Here is a 19,979-nt window from a genome sequence, read left to right as displayed (position 1 = left end):
ATAGGCTGTCCTTCAGCTCCCTTGTAAACAGAATAAGAGTATTGATGCCTTTGAACCCCACTATGGGCTCCCAAACATGACATGGAAGTAGGCAATATCTGCCCAATTAGGATAGTCTAACACCACCCCCTCAGTATTTCCATTTTAATCAAGGCTGTCTATTCAGCAGCACAGGTCACCATAAACATCCCACCTGTATATTCTTCACTGGCACTCCAGGAACATACAGTCCAGTTCAAGTTTTCTCTGGGGACGCTCAAAACTCTTCACTGGCTTCATCCTATAGACCTGAGAGATCACCTCTCCCACCACAACCACTGAACTCATAGAAATATCAGAGTCACTGACTGAAAAACACCCACAAGCCTCAGAAACAAGCACAATCCATATCTCTTTCTGAACCACCCCATTTAAATCAGGGAGCAATTATGAGATTCTAGGGATGATTTGATGAATGAGAAGTGGTGGAAGTTGCCTCATCTCTACCAAAAAGTAATGGGACAAGAGAAATCACTAGACTCAGATCCAGGAACAATGTTTTCTCTCCCCTGCGGAGACTGTTCTCCATAGTCAAGGGAGGGGAGTGTGTTAGTGGAGCCTTCTGCAGAGCTGGGAAGTGCCTCACTCTATTTCCCTTCCTTCCTTGAGTGGCAACTCAAGCAATCTGCCCAAAGGAAACTGCCTGATTCCCCACTAGTATTGTGATTGCCTTTTTGCCCCTGCCATGACAGTTACATCTCTTCCTTGCAGGAAAAGAGGTTGGTTAAGAACCCCTCCATTAATACCATCCTGAAATTGGAACAGTGGGTTGGGTTAGAAGTCCCTCCATTTCTCTCCTTTCTCTCTTTTGAGGTGAGGCAAGGCTTTGAACCAAAGGTCCTAAGAATGACCAAGTGACTTCTCACTGCTTCAGATATCTTGTATGCATTCAATCTGTTCAGCCTTGAAGAGGCTAGCTGGGAGGGGAGGGTTAGCTCAGTGGTTTGAGCATTGGCTTGCTAAACTCAGGGTTGTGAATTCAATCTTTACAGAGGCCATTTAGGGATTCAAGGCAAAAATTTGTCAGGGATGGTACTTGGTCCTGCTGTGAAGGTAGGGGACTGGACTTGATGACTTTTCAAGGTCCCTTCCAGTTGAAGGAGATAGGCAACCTCCATTAATTTAATTTACTATGGTCTGATTTTCCACTGGTATTCTTGAAATCAGATTAATTGACCTTCATGCCTTCCTGCTTTTTGGCTAGCACTTTATTTGCATTTTTAAACAGGTGTGATCTTTTAGCTCAAAAGTTTAGATCTGAAATTCTACTCTTGTAAAATCACATTGGCAATCTTAGGTATGAAATATTGACAGGGATTGCATGTGTTTTTTAAAATAGGCTATCAAAAACTTAATTAGGATAATACGATCTTTCAGCTTCTGTGTTTTGGATAAGTCTGGTTTCCATATTTTAAAGCAAGCTGTACATTATGTCTAAGGTGGCAAATGCATAATATTAATCTTTCCTATTCCTAATTTAGTCAGATTTATTATTCATGACAAGGTCAACAAAAATCTCCAGTGATAACAGAACAGGAGGATCCTTACCTTCTGGAACATATGCTGCTATCCCAATAATTTGTCATGGAAGACCCAATTCTTTCCTTCCTTAATATACATATCTGTCAACAAAATAAGGCAAGATTCTGGATAAGGCTAAGTATATGTACAAGTCAGCAAATTTATAGACACAAGCAGTGGAGCATGAATAAATTTATTTGCCCCGATTCTGTCTTTCAGAATTGTACAAGCAAAATCATTCCAGAGGCTACCAAATACATGATAAGGGATAGGAGTTTATTGGTGAAAGGCCAACTCTCAAAAGAAGTAGAATTGTAGGCACCCTTTAGTATGAACATACATAATAAGTAAGGGTTCTTGAGCAAACTCTCCTATGAAATGTATTACTATTACTGCTAGCAAGAGAGAAATCTGGGTGTAAGGCTGGTATCACACAGAATATATACAAATCTGGATTTGCAACCTGTTGCTACCATTACATATTACAACCATATGCAATTTTTTTTAAAGACAGCAGAACTAACGAAAGCAATTCAAAATTATTCTTAAACAACAGAGTAAGCTTAGGATGAAACTTCCTAGACATGCCTCCCCTCCCTCTGCCCTCTGCCTACTAGAACTATCCAACTGATTTTAACCAGTCAATATCAATCCAAACTCTCATACAAGTTTCCAAAAACATCAAATCCTTTTGTATCAAAGCATGCAATTGATCTTTCTGCCCAGAGAGTGGATTCCCTTAGAAGCAATGAAGTGGAAACAAATTCCTATCTTGATAGGTGATGCTCAAGTGATTGAAAGATTCAGTTGGGTTCAAAATAGTATCCCAAATTAGTCCTTTCCATTGATTTTAGTCATAACATGTTGAACACACAGACTTATTAATAAAACTTAATATATGCTAGCAGAATTTGCTGAAATTTTTGCATTAAAATATTTTTGATGAAAAATGGCCAAGAAAAATTAATTGGCAAACAGGAGAGAGCATGGTATCACTCATGCCTGAGTCCTCTGCAATAGCAGAAAATTGAAAGTGAGAGATGCCCAGATGATTCCAGCAGGAGAATCATGTCCCTATGCTAAAGAAGGCGAAAAATCCTCAAGGTCCCTGCCTAACTGACCCTGGGGAAAAAAAATCCTTCCTAATGCGTGTTCTGAGTAATGTTAGCAAGTCACATCAGCCAAAACAGATTCTCGGTCTCATCTCTAGCTGTGGTCAATCTAGTATGCATCAGAGGAAGATGTGTAAGGAGAAACACAGCGTGTCTCTGGACAAATATGCCTTGGTGAAAAAAATCAAGTAGAGCTGCAAAGATTATGAGCCTGCTGATAGCCATGTAGAGCTTCGTGTTCCTCTCATAGCCCATGAAGGAAAGGACTAAAACATCAATTCCACAGCCATCCAGTCTGACTGGATCTGCAATGACTCCCTGATGCTGGATTAAAGCAAGTTTTTTAAAAATATAGCTAATCTCTTCCTAAAGAGTCAAGATGATGGAGCAGCTGTCAACACCTCTATCTGGAACGAGGTGTACAGATGGATCGGAATGGCTACATAGTTCGAACTATCTAGCGGCTACACGCGGCACGGGGTTCGAACAAGCCGGCTTTTAAAAATGGTGGAGCCGGCTTTATGCTAATGAAGCCCGGGAAATTCAAATCCCGGGCTTCATTAGCAAGTTCGGTATGCATACATTACCCCCCTAGTTCGAACTAGGGGGGTAGTGTAGACATACCCTTAGTGTTTAACTCTCCTCACAGCAAGAAAACGGCATCTTATTTCAAGCCTGAATTTACCTAGCATTATATTCTAGCCATTGGAGTTTGTTTTTCTTAATAAATTTGAAAAGTACCCTGTTATCTTTTTTTCTGTATGTACAAAGAGATCAAATCACTTCTCAGCAGTCTCTCTGGTAAACTGAATCAGTCAAACTTTTTAAGTCTCACATCATAAGCCTTAACAAACTATGTAGCACTTTAAAGACTAACAAGATGGTTTATTAGATGATGAGCTTTCATGGGCCAGACCCACTTCCTCAGATCAAATAGTGGAAGAAAAACTTAAACCTGTCCAACACATTATCAATAAACTACAGCCTATACTGGAACAGGATACTAAACTCCAAGAGGCTCTGGGAGACAGACCCATAGTCTCCTATAGACAACCACCTAACCTCAAGATGATTCTTACCAACAACCACAGGACATACCACACTAATACCAATCCTGGTACCTTCCTTTGCAACAAACCCCATTGCCAGCTTTGTCCACATATTCACTCTGCTGATACCATTATTGGACCTAATCAGTTGAGTTATATGATCAAGAACACATATTCCTGCTCATCCAGAAATATAATTTATGCTATCATGTGCCTAAGTGTCCGTCTGCTAAGTACATTGGACAGACATCTCAGACACTTCGCCAAAGGATTAATGCCCACAAAACAGATATCAGACAAGATCACAAAGAAAAAATAGTTTCTTGCCATTTCAACCAGAAAGGACATTGTCTCAACGACTTAATTACCTGCATTTTGCTTCAAAAGCCTTTTAAGACTGCACTTGAAAGAGAATCCTCTAAACTGTTATTCATGCTTAAATTCAACACTTTACACTTGGGTCTGAATAAGGAATCTAATTACCTTACCCATTACAAAGATAGCTTCCCCAATTATCACCTCTAATATCATTAGCTCACAGACATTTACCCTTCTGAAATTTGATTTGTCCTTTTCATATGTGTTCATTTTTTAAAATTGTATCCTTTGGTATAAATGGTTGTGACAATTTTCTTCCACTATTTGATCTGAGGAAGTGGGTCTGGCCCATGAAAGCTCATCAGCTAATAAACCATCTTATTAGTCTTTAAAGTGCTACATAGTCCTGTATTTTGTTTCAGCTACACCAGACTAACACGGCTACATTTCTATCACTTTGCTAAAATCTGTAAGGGTAGGGTTAAGTGGTGGAACCTCACAACATGACTTCACAAAGAGTTGAGAGGAAGTAGAGTGCTCAGTACAAGACAAGTCTGGGGGGTACATCAACACAACTGAAACTTGGAGAAAACTGATTTTTTGTTTTAAATTTTACAGTGCTTTATTATTTTTGTACTTTTTACATCCAAAAATTTCATCGCTTGCCCGGCTACAATTAAGTTGTTTAAACTAATGTGTTGCAATAGTAGAAAAAAAATGCTGTGTGTCTGAAAACTGGGGGTAGGTACTGGGGGTACTTACAATTTTTTAAAAGGGGGTATTTTATAAAAAAAAAGGTTGAGAAACACTGCCTTAGAGTATTCAGTAATTCAATTCATAGTATCTGGTCTTTCTCTAGGAAGTTCTTTCCAGCATGATGAATGCTACTTGAAGATTCATCTTTGACTTCTCAAAAGTCAAGCAACTTAAACTGCAAGCCATCTGAGGCTATGTCTAGACTGCACTGGTAAATCGGAAAAAAAATGCAGTTTGCAGTATTGCATATCTTTTTCCAATTAACTTTCAAAAGAGACTTTTCTGAGATTTGGTGCGTCTATACAGTGCCAAATTTTGGACAAAAATGCTCTTTCAACACATCCCTTCTTATTCGTAGAATGAGGTTTATAGGGATGGTGAAAGAGTGCATCCGCTTTTTCAAAAAAATTTGGGGAAAACTGGACACATTCCTTCGATGGGGCATTGCTTTTCCGGGATACTAGAGGTATCCCAGAAAAGCACTTCAGTCTAGACATAGCCTAATATGTTAGAGTGTCGTAAGCACATTGATTTTAATTGGCCTATAATATCTGATACATCAACTGCTACAGGGAAATATATGGATTGTTATGATGGCAATACTGTTTAATCCCATGAACAATCCCTCACAGGTTTTGTGACCAAAACAGTGGTCTCTCATAGCTCTTGCTTAGTTCTTGCACAAGGCAATTTGTTAGCAATGGTTGGCGTGTGAACCATTTCACTAACAACTTTAGTCACAACAGCCTGTACTGTAGAAATAATGCTGTGGTGAACGGTGTGGTAAATTATTACAATTTTGTCACTTTCAATGTTTGAAGAGAAAAATAATTTTAATAGTTGACAGATTTTTGACCCAGGCTTTTTTCTTGTATCCACCTTTGCTGAATGCTGCTTTAAGCCAATCTTGCTTCCGTGCCCATTAATGAATTCACATTGACATAAAGGAGAAAAGGCTTTATCAAGATTGCCACAAATAGGCAGTATCCAGGTGTATTTTTTCTCATTGACATTGTATATGTACATTGTATTATTTTTTTCTGTTTAGATCCAGACCTTTCTGAAGTTCTAACTGTTTCTGGTATCACTGGGTATATGGGCTACTGCATCTGGACCCACTGGAGATTTCTGTGTCGATATTCACCCCATTGACCTGGCTAAAATTGCAGTCTGGATAAATATATGGAGATTCCACAACTTCGCCAGGCAACTTATTCCAGTGTTTAACCACTTTGACAGTTGGAATTTTTTTCCTACTGTTCAGTCTAACCCCCTCTTGCTTCAATTAAAGCCCTTTGCTACTTGTCCTATTATTAACAATTTTCTCCCTCTCTCTTGTGAGACCTTTTTAGGTATTGAAAGCCACTATCATGTCCCCTCTCAGACTTCTTTTCTAAACTAAACAAACCCAGTTCTTTCAGTCTTTCCTCCTAGCTAATGTTTTTTAGCACTTTTGTCATTTTTGTTGATCTTTTCTGTACCCTCTCCAATTTCTCCACATCTTTCTTGAAATGTGGTGCTCAGAACTGGACACAAAACTCTAATTAAGGCCTGATCAGTGCAAAGTAGAATGGAAGAATTATTTTTCATGACTTGCTCACAACACTCCTATTAATGCATCCCAGAATCATGTTTGTGTTTGTTGCAGCAGTGTCACACTGTTAACTCATAGTTAGTTTGTGGTCCATTACGATCTCTAGATCACTTTCTGCAGTACCCTTTCTTAGACAGTCGCTTCCCATTCCGTATATGTGATATGGATTTTTCCCTCCTAAGTGGAGTACTTTGTATTTCTACTTATTAAGCTTCCTTCTATTACCTGAGACCATTTCTCCAGTTTGCCAGATACATTTGAATTATGGTACTTTCCTCCAAAGCACTTGCAACCCTTCCCAGCTTGGTATCATCTGCAGACTTTGTAAGTCTCATTCCATAAACCTCATTCCACAAGGTTTAACAGTTAATTCGAACCAAGGGGTTTATCTCAGAATTCCGCTTTTCTGTCACATGTAGACGCAGGCAGTAACTTTGGGCTAGTCCGTTTTCAAAATGGCGACCAGCCGGGAATATGCTAATCAAGCGCAGGATATTTAAATCCCGTGCTTCATTAGCAATTTTGGTCACCCTCATTAGCCTCCCTAGTTCGAACTAGGAGGCTAGTGTAGACGTACCCTAACAGAGAAAGATATCAGATTAGCCTGACATTATTTGTTCTTTACAAATCCATATTGACTATTTTTATCACCTTATTATCTTCCAGATATTTTCAATTGAACTCTGCAATTATTTGCTCCATTATTTTTCCTGGCACAGAAGTTAAACTGACTGGTCTGTCCCTATTTCCCTTTTTATAGCATGACACTATCTTTGTCTTTTTGTAGTCATCTGGAATATCTCCAAACTTCCATGACTTTTCAAAGATGATAGCTAAAGGTGCAGATATCTCCTCTATCAGCTTCTTGAGTATTCTAGGATGTATTTCATCAGGCTCTGGTTCTTGTAGCCATCTAACTTTTCTAAGTAATTTTTAACTAGTTCTTTTCCTGTACTAACTTCTGAACCAAGCCCATTACCACTAGCTCTAGCTCAACTTTTACCGCTCTCGTATTTCAGTTATTGAGCAAACAAGGAAACAAAGTGTTGGCAAAATGGATTATAATATGACTTGCTTTAACGTGTAGGTCACACCCATGCAAGAAAAAATAACAGCGTTAGTAAATATAAGTCACTCCCATATTTCTTTTGCTGGTTTAGATCACACTTACTTAGTGGACTAAGGAACTGAGAGTTTAAATCCTCCATCAGAAGAGTAAACCTGCATGAGCTCTAGGTCATTTTAAGATACCACATGAATCTACGTAGGTAAGAAACAATCTTGTTTTCAATATGAATTTTAGTCGTGATTTTTCTGTAAAGAATTTTAGTAGACAAGGCAGTGCAAGGGCTAAGTCTCTCTATCTGCTTGAACATTTTAAGAGTCTCAGGTACAAAGTGTAAAGTACAGAGAATATTTGCAAAAATAAATGCAGCTTTGTTCAGCTGCATGAATGCTGTTCCCAATCATCTGATTGTTTATTTATCAAACTATGAATTGTGAATGTTCTCAGCTGCTTTAAGGAATGTGTTCTAGGAATTTGCCATCGCCTTTTCAACAGGTTCAGGCTTTCATCCAAAAAGGGTATATGGGTGTAAAAGGAATGTAAGCAAAATACAATTATGCCAAGCAGGTTCAGCATGGGAAGGAAAATCACAAAGAAAAAAAAAACAATATGAGAATATGAGAACAATTTTTGTAACATGAAGACTGCTATATAGCTATGCTTTTATCTTCATACAATTGCATGTAAAAGTGGGCAAATAGTGATGAAAATTATACATGAAGGCTGTGGCTAGACTGGTAAGATTTTCCGCAAAATCATCTGCTTCTGCGGAAAAACTTGCCAGCTGCCTACACTGGCCGCTTGAATTTCCGGAAAAGCACTGACGACCTCATGTAAGAGGTCATGTATCCTCATTTTCACTGGCACTTTTCATTTTCTTCTTTAATATTAAAATACAGTACAGTAACTTGTTGCTTTTTGTTTGTTCCTAATTGTTCTCTCGTTGGAGGACCTTTTGATTTGCCAGATTAGTGGGTGTGATACTGCTTCCCTCAACCTGAGTTTGCTTTGTCTATTGAGACTGTAGGTTCTTCTAGGCAGAAATTTTCTGTAAAACTGTTCTGATAATTGAATGTATGTCCTGTGCAAAATTTCAAGGCTTACCCGGGTTCACAATAGAAAGTAAAATCTCTCTTTTCTGCTGATCAGAAATTCTGAAAAAATATTTTTCAGGATAGCCAAAGTGGAATTTGTCAGTATGTTGGGTTTCCACTTACAAGCTTCTTCTCCATCATCTTCATTTTCTTTTCTTCTTTTATATGTGGAAGGAACCCATTTTTTCTGAAACCATTTTTTCTGACAATTTCCCACTGAAATTTCAATTTTGCAGAAAGGGTTTTTTTCATCAGGAAATCATACAAAAATTCCTGCTTCTCTCTGCATGTATGTTTTTAACACAAGGGGTCTTTTAGAAAACACAGTGATAGTAACATTGTCTGGTGAAGTATGTTAGTTACCCTGCAAAGAAACTTGCATAATGAATTAAATTTGTTTTCCTCCTTACATATAAGGCCCACTAAAAGGTTTTTTTCATTAATGTAACTGGAATAAATTGGCACTTCTGACACTAAAGATGCTCTATAATTTTAATTTAGTATTTCAGCAAGTCATAACTAATTTTCAGAGGGTCTCATAGAACCATAGAATCATAGAACCATAGAGCTGGAAAAGACCTCAGAAGGTCATCAAGTCCAGCCCCCTGTTCTAGGCAGGACCAATCTCAACTAAATCAACCCAGCCAGGGCTTTTTCAAGCCGAGACTTAAACACCGCTAGGGATGGAGTCTCCATTACTTCCCTAGGTAACCCATTCCAGTGCTTCACCACTTTCCTAGTGAAATAGTTTTTCCTAATATCCAACTTGGACCTTTCCCACCACAACTTGAGACCATTGCTCCTTGTTCTGCCATCCGGCACTACTGAGAACAGCCTCTCTCCATCCTCTTTGGAACTCTTCATAAATGGTTCTTTCCCCCTTAATCTTACTGCCTTTTCTGTCTCAGCCATTTTCATTACCACCACTAGTGATAAGGCAACTTCAAAACAAAATTGATGGAGGAGCAGATGTAGATTCTAGGCTTTGGTACAGATTTCAGCCAAACATGTGTGGAGTAAGGATTGCTCCTGCCTTGGGCAGGGGGTTGGACTTGATGACCTGCTGAGGTCTCTTCCAGCTGTATGATTCTATGATTCATTACCTGCCCCAGATTCCTATTCTATTGTGTCACTGCAGTTAGCAGTTCTTGTTAGGTGAAGCACTGCTATAGTCAAGAAAGTGGGTTTGTGATTTGCCAACTTGCCAGCTGTCTACACTGGCCACTTGAATTTGCGCAAGAGCACTGACGTTCTAATGTAAGAATTCAGTGCTTCTTGCGCAAATACTTTGACACTCCCACTCAGAGATAAGCCCTCTTGCGCAAGAATACTTGTGCAGGAGGGCCAGTGTAGACAGGCACCTTAATTTTTTGCACAAGAAAGCCCAATGGCTAAAATGGCCATCAGAGCTTTCTTGCACAAAAGCGCGTCTAAACTGGGCACGGATGCTTTTGTGCAAAAGCATCTGTGTCAATCTAGACACTCTTTTGCGGAAATACTTTTAACGGAAAAGCTTTTCTGTTAAAAGTATTTCCACAAAATCATGCCAGTCTAGACACAGCCAAGCTGTCTCAACATATTTCCAGTCTTGTTGATTAGGAGGACACACTGGTTTTTTGTATTCCATACAAAAATCCCTTAAAATCTGTCTATCTTGCAGTTCTCAGAAGGGCTTGATATTTGAAATAACACTTGTATAAAAATGTCAGTGATCCTGTGATTTCATAACCATTTCTCACATGGCATCCTTGCCAGTGTAGCAAAATCCTGTTTTATGTCCCATATTTGTGTAACTTATAAAATACTCAGTCATTTGTCCAGTGACCTTAGCAAGTTTACTTTAAGCTGAGCCGTGGCAGCATCCACACTGTGGGAGGCCAATAGAACCAAACACTCCCATCAGCTTCCCTTACTCCTCACCAAAGGAGAAGTACTGGATGCCAGTGAAAGCTGTCCTCAGCATTCGATTTATGGGTCTATATTAAACCGACTAAGTCAAACGCTAGAAGATCGACCTTCAACGCATCCATCTTATGGTAAATATAAACCTGTCCCTACTGTCTAGTAACCAGATTGCTAAAGCCCCCCAAAGCATCCATTTAGCAGAGGGTTTTTTTTACTGTAACTATTTGTGGTCACTTCTGTGTCTTCTCAGGATGAGAGTATAGAATTTATGACCTGGACCTGTCTTCCTTCTGGACTTGCAATTCTTTTAGCCATAATCCAACTCTTACCATGACTATATACATACATACGTACATATTCACTAATATCAGAGTGTATTGCCTATACACTGAAATATATATATATATAGCTTTGATATGATTAACGGCCTAGTTTCAGTAGTATACCCCAGTAGTGTCATTCTATTTATAGCACGCTTCAATAACATATGGTACATGAGACAAGCCAACAGGTCAACAATTCTTAGAACAATAATTACACTGCTTAGCTGATACGCTGTCACAGCTTAATTGAGATGCTGTCATAAAACAGATGAGAGAGAGGGTGGGAGGGGAAACATTCTTTCATATAAAATTTTGGGTGGTGTTCTGTGATCTACTCATATTCAGCACAACAAAAAATCAGTATGTTTTGCAAAGGAGGTTAATTTCCTCTGAAGTATTAAATATTAACTACTTGACCAAATCACAAAGCTGGTCAGACCCAGAGCCAGGAATACAGTCTAGGTGTCCTAATTCCCACTGCAGAGGCTTATTGGCTGAACAATGCCACCTTGTTTCCTTGTTAATCATATTGAAAATGAACCTTGTATATATATGTACATGCAGCGGCTCTTCTTGGCTACAAAGGATGAAACAGAGCCAGTGGGAGCCACGAGGATCCGTGGCCACAGCGCCATTAAATAAACAAATCCCAGTGGCCATTTAATGTGTTTCTCAAAGTGGTTTAGTGGAACACTTTCAGAAACACTGATCTAGACCATCCCTGACAGATGTCTATCTAACCTACTCTTAAATATCTCCAGAGATGGAGATTCCACAACCCCCCTTGGCAATTTATTCCAGTGTTTAACCACCCTGACAGGTAGGAATTTTTTCCTAATGTCCAATCTGAACCTCCCTTGCTGCAGTTTAAGCTTCTTTTCCTGTCCTCAGAGGCCAAGGAGAACAATTTTTCTCCCTCCTGATTGTAACACCCTTTTATATACTTGAAAACCGCTATCACATCCCCTCAATCTTCTCTTTTCCAAATTGAACAAACCCAGTTCTTTCAGCCTTCCTTCATAGGTCATGTTCTCTAGGACCTTTAATCATTCTTGTTACTCTTCTCTGGGCCTTCTCCAATTTCTCCACATCTTTCTTGAAATGTGTTGCAAACCCCGGGGAAGGAGGTGGCCCCCTCGGGATCAGAGGATGGCCACTCCAACCCACTACACACAGTCTAAGTCTGAACCTGGTTCAGAGCCGGACTACTGTATTAGTAGTTTATGGCCCAGCCCTAGTGCAGGGCAGGGCTGCAGCAGTAATCAGTTTGTAGCCCAGTCCTAGTGCAGGGCAGGGCTGCAGTAATCAAGCAGTTTATAGCCCAGCCCTAGTGCAGAGCAGGGCTGCAGCAGTAATCAGTTTGTAGCCCAGTCCTAGTGCAGGGCAGGGCTGCAGTAATCAAGCAGTTTATAGCCCAGCCCTAGTGCAGGGCAGGGCTGCAGCAGTAATCAGTTTGTAACTCAGTTCTAGAGCAGGGCAGGGCTGCAGTAATCAAGCAGTTTATAGCCCAGCCCTAGTGCAGGGCAGGGTTGCAGCAGTAATCAGTTTGTAACTCAGTTCTAGAGCAGGGCAGGGCTGCAGTAATCAAGCAAACCAATTCACCACTGGTAAACAAAAGCAAATAGTCTATCTCCTTGTTCAGGAGGGGTTCAGGCACCTTGCCTGTGGTAGCAGAAAAAGAGAGAGAGGGGAGACTACCACCCGATTAGTGGGTGTTAGGGGGATGCGGGTCTTCCCTACACCACACGTTCCAGCTCAGGGCCCTGACAGCAGCCAATCAGTCAGCTGCTGGGTCTCTAGGGATCCGTGTTCAAACACACTGACCTTTTGTTTCTGGGCCAGCAGGGGTCCGTACCGCAGCCCACTGACCCTCTGCCAGACCGAGGTCGGCTATTCCTGGGCCGGTCTATTTTTCCCCCCCACCTCGGTTTGTACCTGGCTTCGGGGCCGGTCCCGTGGGCAGTGAGTGTTGGAGTCCTCCAGCCAGATAAGCAGACCCTCCAGGTAGTCCTCCAATAGTGGGCCCATTGGCCCAGGTCCATCGTTAGCTTCTCCCAGCTCTGGTTCCTCACTGGGTTGGGCTGGGGAGGCTTCTGGCTCTCTTGCTGGCCGGGGACTGACTGGACTTTCAAGCAGGCCTTTTATATCCCTGGACCTGGCCCCTGGCTTCCTCCCAGGTGAGTCATTAGGGTCCGGTGCTGCCTACCAAGGCTCAGGAAGGGGCATTTCCCCCTAGGGGGTTACTGGGTGGCCACTCCAACCCATTACAGTTGCCCAGAATAGGACACAATACTCCAACTAAGGCCTAATCAGTGCAGACTAGAGTAGAAGAATGACTTCTCATGTCTTGCTCACAACACTCCTGTTAATGCATCCCAGAATCATGTTTGCTTTTTTGCAACAGTGTCACACTCTTGACACATATTTAACAAATGGTCCGCTATGACCCCTAGATCCGTTTCTGCAGTACTCTTTCGTAGACGGTCCCTTCCCATTCTGTATGTGTGAGACTGATTGTTCCTTCCTAAGTGGAGTACTTTGCATTAGCCTTTATTAAACTTCAACCTATTTAACTCAAACCCTTTCTCCAGTTTGTCCAGATCATTTTAAATTATGACCCTGTCCTCCAAAGCAGTTGCAACCCCTCCTAGCTTCGTATCATCTGCAAACTTAATAAGTGTACTCTCTATGCCAATATCTAAATCGTTGATGAAGATATTAAACAGAACCGGTCCCAAAACAGACCCCCATGGAACCCCACTTGTTATGCTCTTCCAGGATGACTGTGAACTTTTAATAACTACTCTCTGATAATGGTTATCCAGACAATTATGCACCCACCTTATAGTAGCCCCATCTAAGTTGTATTTGCCTTGTTTATTGATAAGAAAATAATGCGAGAGAGTATCAAGTGCCTTACTAACATCTAGGTATACCATGTCCACTGCTTCTTCCTTATCCACAAGATTCATTATCCTATCAAAGAAAGCTCTCAGATTGATTTGACATGATTTGTTCTTTGCAAATCCATGCTGGCTATTACCTATCACCTTATTATTGTCCAGGTGTTTGCAAGTTAATCCCTTAATTATTTGTTCCATTAACTTTCCTGGCACAAAAGTTAAACTCACTGGTCTGTACGAGTACGTCTACACTTCCTCCCTATCTCGAGACTGGGATGCAAAAATAGCCGATCAAAATTGCTAATGAAACGGGGATTTAAATATCCTGTGCTTCATTAGCATAATCTTGCTCACGCTATTCCGATCGCCAGCTGATTCGAACCAGGAAGTGCTCTCCGGGCTGCATTAGTTTGAATCAAACCCCAGGGCCCTTATGGACACAGAATTACCTTCAAGCCTCTGAGGCTGTCCATCTGGAACTAAGGCGCAGGAATGCCCATGCTTTTCAGGTCCTGTGCATGTAGGATTCTAGCTGAATTCCTGAATCAAGTACATAGCATAGACTTTTCAGCATCTATCACCTTTCATCAACGCTAAATTCACTTAAAAGCAGAACCAAGAGTAATCAATTTTTCAGTTTGGTGTCTCAAACTGAAAAAGAACTCTGTTTGGATCAATGCAAGATAAACCATGGGTTTTCTTTATTTGTTTGCTTGCTTTGTTTTTGTTTTTGTTTTTAACTTTCCAACCAAATGAAAGAGTTTTTAAAAAGTTTCAAGTCAAGGAAACATTTTGTTCAACTCAAAGGAAATATTTCATTTCTGCTGTTTTAAAGTCCTTTTCAGTTTTTAAAAAATAAAATTCAGCGAAATTCTGAAAAAGAAAAAGCTTACTGAAAAGTTAACACATTTTGTTTCAGAAATGACAAAACAAACTGCTTCAATGTTTCTGATGAGTTTTTTTCCCCCTCCAAAGTAATTAGGCAAAGTAGACACAACTCTTGTGTGATCCAAATTGTTTTGGTAAACAAACTATTGAAATGAAAAATTTCACCCAGCTCTACTTAAAAATGCAATAACATTATAAAAGGAATTGAAATACTTGCAAATTATAATCAAAATTGAAAGTACAGGCATGTCATTTTCATCTGCAGACTGGTGATGAGTTTGTGTACATGTCAAATTGACCTATGACTGATACAAATAGATAAAATATATTTATGTCAAGGTTTTGTTACTGTTATTACTACAAATATGGTTCATTTTAGCATGTTTCTTAAACTTATATATTTAAAATAGAATATGCTCTCTTGCCTTTAGCATATTTACTTGTTATGGAGTTTTTTTCTGTCAAGATATATGGATAATTCTATTAGTGTTAAAGTTGCAGTTTTAATGGAAAGACACAGGATATGGAAAACATTTGGAGTTATACTTTTCATATAAATGAAATTCTATCACTGCAGTTTGTTTTTCGTATCATAAAAGCTGAGAAATTTTGTAAAGTTTGGGCTACATTGCATTGGACAATAAGTGTTTCGTTTATAATTTTGTATTTGTGTATTATCCTCAGAGAGCAAAGCTGGAAAATGAAGGTAACAGTAAAGTCCAAAAATACAGTATCCAGTTTTTTGACAAGAAAATAACCTGCGTACAGTCTGAGCATAAAATAGGGAACATGTTTAGCTAAAAGAACCTTGAACATTCAGTACTATGGAAGTGATTTGATGATCTGAATTTGTCATGGAAGAAACCAATCGGCTGCAAACAACCACTCTTCTTCATATGTCTGCATGACCAAAAGCAGTTTATATCAATTTGAAAACTGCCAACATGACCCACTATAGACGCTTTTTTACTGTTCCTTGGAAGCGTTCCAAGATGTGTATTTTCTTGATTGGCTCCATCTGTTTTGTAGGAATATATTTCATTTTCATTCCTGTGACTTTTAATTACTTTGCTCTTATAGCAAAAATCAAAGTTAAAGAAAACATTGCTTTGAATGTAATGGAAAGATTTGCATTTCCTATCAAAGGATATGACAAACCTCAGACAGCAAAAGAAAACAGAAGCAATATTTTCAGATTCAAACCATTCTTATTAAACAGGAAGGTAGAAGGACCAACTGCAAATGTGGCACCATTTGCTAGTGAACTCAATGATACTCAGCCCTTTCGGTTTCTTATTAATGAAAGAGATCTCTGTAAAGACAGCACTCCTTTCCTAGTACTATTAATAGCAACCAAAGCTGATGAAAAGCCTCTCAGAGAAGCCATCAGGAAAACCTGGGGGAATGAATCAGTGATTCCAGGAACAAAGGTTATTCGCTTATTTATGTTGGGTGTTAATGATAAAGAGAGAAATGAAGCTATATTGAAAGAGAGCAATCAATATCATGACATCATTCAACAAAACTTTCTGGACACCTACAAGAACCTGACTCTTAAAACCATAATGGGCTTGAAGTGGGTTGCCACCTACTGTGCTGGTGCAAATTTTGTCATGAAAACAGACACTGATGTTTTTGTTAATACAGAATATTTAATACAAAGTCTTCTAAGACCACTCACGCCTCCTTCATCATATTATTTCACTGGCTTCCTTATGAGAAATGCAAAGCCTCATCGCCATATTGAAAGCAAATGGTACGTACCAAAGGAGGTCTACTCATCTGAGCGCTATCCTGATTTTTGTTCAGGAACAGGGTATGTCTTTTCTGGGAATTTGGTTGCAAAAATTATCAATGCATCTTTAAAAGTCAAATTCTTGTACTTGGAAGATGTTTATGTAGCACTCTGTCTTGAACAAGAAGGAATTAATATGGTACCTCCACCTAATAACTATTTGTTTAATATACATAAAGTCCCATTTTCTCCTTGTACATACAACAGCCTGATTACTTCCCATGGAATTCAATCACATGAACAGATAATATACTGGGAAGAATTGCAAAAGAATAAACATATGTGTGCTAAATAAAGCTAGGGTATGGGAGAGATTGTGTGGAATTACAATATTTGCTTCTATATTATTTCAGCCTTATAATTGTTGACTGTGCTCCATGAGCCTTCCATGGAGGAAGAGAAAGACTTGAGTCTATATCCTACATTAAAGTTTTGATTTCATTTATATTTACAAAAAGAAACTTTATATATTAAAGTTGTATTCTACCCTACAGAACAACTTCAGCCTAAGTTCTTTTTTGTTATATATTGGATTGAAATTTACAATGATTTGGGGCTTCTACTTCACATCAAGTGGAGTTTCAAATAAAATAATGAAATAAATTGATTCTGTTGTTTTCTATAGTTCATTAATACATTAGCATCTTGTACAACCGTCTAGACCCCTGATAATTACTGGTATTTGTTTCTTTTAAACCAAAAGATACAAAACCAGTGGCTACTTTCCTTCCCTACAGAAATGGAGGGAAATCATCATGTATTCCCTTAGCTGCTGCTGGAGTATACAGGTTGAGTCCTTCTTTTGACCTCTTCTCCTTCAAACAAAGTGCAAACAAAATGAGTCTAATACAGTGATTCAACTGAGTTCGGTCTGCAGGACCTAATATTCAGTGTAACATTCTCTGCTCACCTGCTCCAATCCCTATATTACGTTGATTTTTGAGAAACGAAATTCTACAAGGGCTTATGAAAGAATGGAGTAACTAATATATGTGTTTGTGTGCATGGTACATGCCAGTTTTACTGGGTTAGGGGAAAACCTGCAGCCTGCTTATGGGTTCTGGAAAGACTGCATAAGTGGGAGAGGCAAGAAACCAGATGAGGTGAAATTTTGAATGGTGTTGCAATTCCATGCACTATAGCACCAATGCCACCCGACAGTCCTCCTTGCTCAGATTTGGCTCGTCAAGCCCCATCATGCCAGCAGCAGAAAAGGGGTGTCTGTGCTATTATATGATGTAGCTCTAGCCAGGGGCAAAGAGAAAAATCTTAGCATTCAGCTCCTCTTCCACCCAGGCTGAGTTCATCTTTTCAAAAGAAGGAAGGCACATGTCCCCTGGTGCGCAATGGCCCTTAGCCCTTCCCCCTGTCTTTGGAACCCAAGAACCTCCCCCGTCACACTCTTGATTTCTTATTTGGCTCACATTCTTCTCAGAGCTCTCATCCCAACTAGAGCAACTCATATTTAACATGACATTGTCCTGCTGAAAAAAGGGGATAACTGAGCTGCCTCTGGGTTGCCATTTTGTACCTCTAGAGAAAATAGGGTACTGGATGAGGGGAGAGGGAGTTATACACCTTCCAGAAAAGGCTATCGCCCGAAAAACTTCCTGTAACATTCAAAGGAGATACTCAGAGGTGAGCACCTTGCTTTGCCTCTTTTTGATGGCAACCAAAATTTCATGCAACCTCTGTTTGCCTAAGAGGCAAATAAGAATTTGTATCTTCTACATATGCCATTGCTTTGATATGTCTATATCATAGTATTCTATACCTCACAAAGAGTTACACTTTGAATGTTAGAATAGCTGTCATAGCTCTTTATTTCCATTGCTGCTAAAAAAATGACATTAAAATCCATGATTCTGAATGATTAAGAGAAAAAAGTTTTAGTCCCTGATCCTGAGTTATATTCCATAATTCTGAATTTTTTTTTATAGGCAGCACTGATAATGCCAAATGTTACACAATACTTCCCTATGTAAGACCAGTTTACAGTCGCTCATAGCTTTTGTCAATCTTTAATCAGTTGGACTGAAATGTTCCATGTTAAATCACTGTCCTCTTAAATTGCAGTCATAAAAGATAATCCATTTCCTAGAATAACGCTAGGGGAAAATTATGCATTACACTTATTACAGAAAAGTGGTAACCCTATGTTATACTTAGAGAAATAGAATTAGCAGAATGTTCTTTGGGGGATAAGGCAATATGCCACATTTATTGTGAATGAAGAATTCATTTGCTGTCCCTAGCTACTAAAATTATCCACCACACGTACACACTCATACACACAGTTCTACAGATGAGATATAATTATCAGCCTCAGTTGCTCCTACTTTTCCATTGGCCAGGTGGGCTAGACATGAAGAGGGGAGCACCAAAGCTCTTGGAGGATGATTGTAGAACCAAAAAACTCAAACCTACAGTTCTATAGTTTTGCACCCATCATTTTATATGTTTCAGTTCATAGATCCTGTCCCGTCTCACTGTTCAAGGACACTGTATGACCATGAGTCATCAGTTAACAGCACATGTGACGTTGATCTTCATTACTTGATTAGGCTTTTGCATGGCTCGCTCGTATTCTTCTTCCACCATCAAGGTGGTACTGACAGCTGGTCACTGAGACAGTCTGGCGTCGACAACTGATCCCATTGCACACACACTCACAGAGTCATATTTATAAATGAGATCACAGACACAATATGGAGTCACTTTAGTTGCAAAGTATTAACAGTTTAAAACAGGGTTTCTTTAAGTAAGTGTAGTGAGCAGGGGAGGCCGCTCACTGACCCTGAGGAGTCAGAACCCCTCTCTGAGCCTGGGTGGGCTGAGACAGAGCCTGCCCCTTCAAGTCCACAAAGAGGCCTAAGGGAGGAGCAGGAAGTATAAAAGCTAGGCTCAGAAGCTCAGTTAGGGGCCAGCTGTCGGAAGGAGCAGAGGCCTACCCTGAAGATGCTGACTGGCCCGGATGACTGGCCCGGGCCACTAGGCCCAGGTCTTGTGGAGGAGTCCCTTTTCTCCCTACATCTAAACTTTGACTATACAGATCTTTGAACCCGCCACTGCCTTGCCTGGGACCTTGGTACAAACTAAGGGGGAGTCTGGAAGTGGTCCAGGGGAAGCGAGGATGGGCAGGTGGACCTGATCATCTTTTAAGGTGTGTCAACATGCTTTGGAGTGGATTCCCTGCTGAGCCCAGTGGCCACCAAGGATGCCACCACTAGGGCCCTGGGCCAAGACTTGGTGGAGTAGGGAGGGCCTACATTGTGGATGGCAGTCTCCTCCTCCCCATTTGTTCTGTGAAAACTATTTGTTTTCCTGCCCCACCCTGAACCAGGGCCAGGGCCACCATTTGACTTTGATTTTGTTTGTTTGCTGATCCACCTTCAGGCCTCTGGTCTTAAAGAGGCCGACGGACTAGGAAGTACAAGCCCAAGCACTGGGCAGGGGCTCAGGACTGAGCGAGAACATTTACAGTAAGTAATCAGTCATAGCATACCGGTCCAAACCAAGGTTCACAGAAAAGTTAATCAAGCTGGTAGCTATAGTTTCCAGTACCTTCATTAATGTTTGGTAACTAGTAAGTGTGCTTGTTAGTATACAGCAGTGG

General features: G+C 40.1%; 1 protein-coding gene across 2 annotated transcripts in view; it reads left to right on the top strand.

Annotated features, from left to right (window-relative positions):
- LOC102444287 (beta-1,3-galactosyltransferase 2-like) overlaps positions 1 to 16,970 on the top strand; it is a 91,530-nt gene extending 74,560 nt beyond the window's left edge. Inside the window, exons 3-4 of one of the 2 annotated variants that reach the window (XM_075936729.1) lie at positions 7,550 to 7,657; positions 15,253 to 16,970. In XM_075936729.1, coding sequence (XP_075792844.1) covers positions 15,513 to 16,658 — 1,146 coding nt within the window. In that variant the 5' untranslated portion in view covers positions 7,550 to 7,657; positions 15,253 to 15,512 and the 3' untranslated portion in view covers positions 16,659 to 16,970. The remainder of the gene's footprint in view (positions 1 to 7,549; positions 7,658 to 15,252) is intronic. The other variant, XM_075936730.1, reaches the window with a different exon arrangement.
- Positions 16,971 to 19,979: the final 3,009 nt, after the last annotated feature.

This window comes from Pelodiscus sinensis, chromosome 9 (assembly GCF_049634645.1).
Source record: "Pelodiscus sinensis isolate JC-2024 chromosome 9, ASM4963464v1, whole genome shotgun sequence".
Classification (NCBI taxonomy): Eukaryota; Metazoa; Chordata; order Testudines; family Trionychidae; genus Pelodiscus; species Pelodiscus sinensis.
Note: the sequence above shows the minus strand (reverse complement) of the source record. Positions and strands in the feature narration are given on the sequence as shown.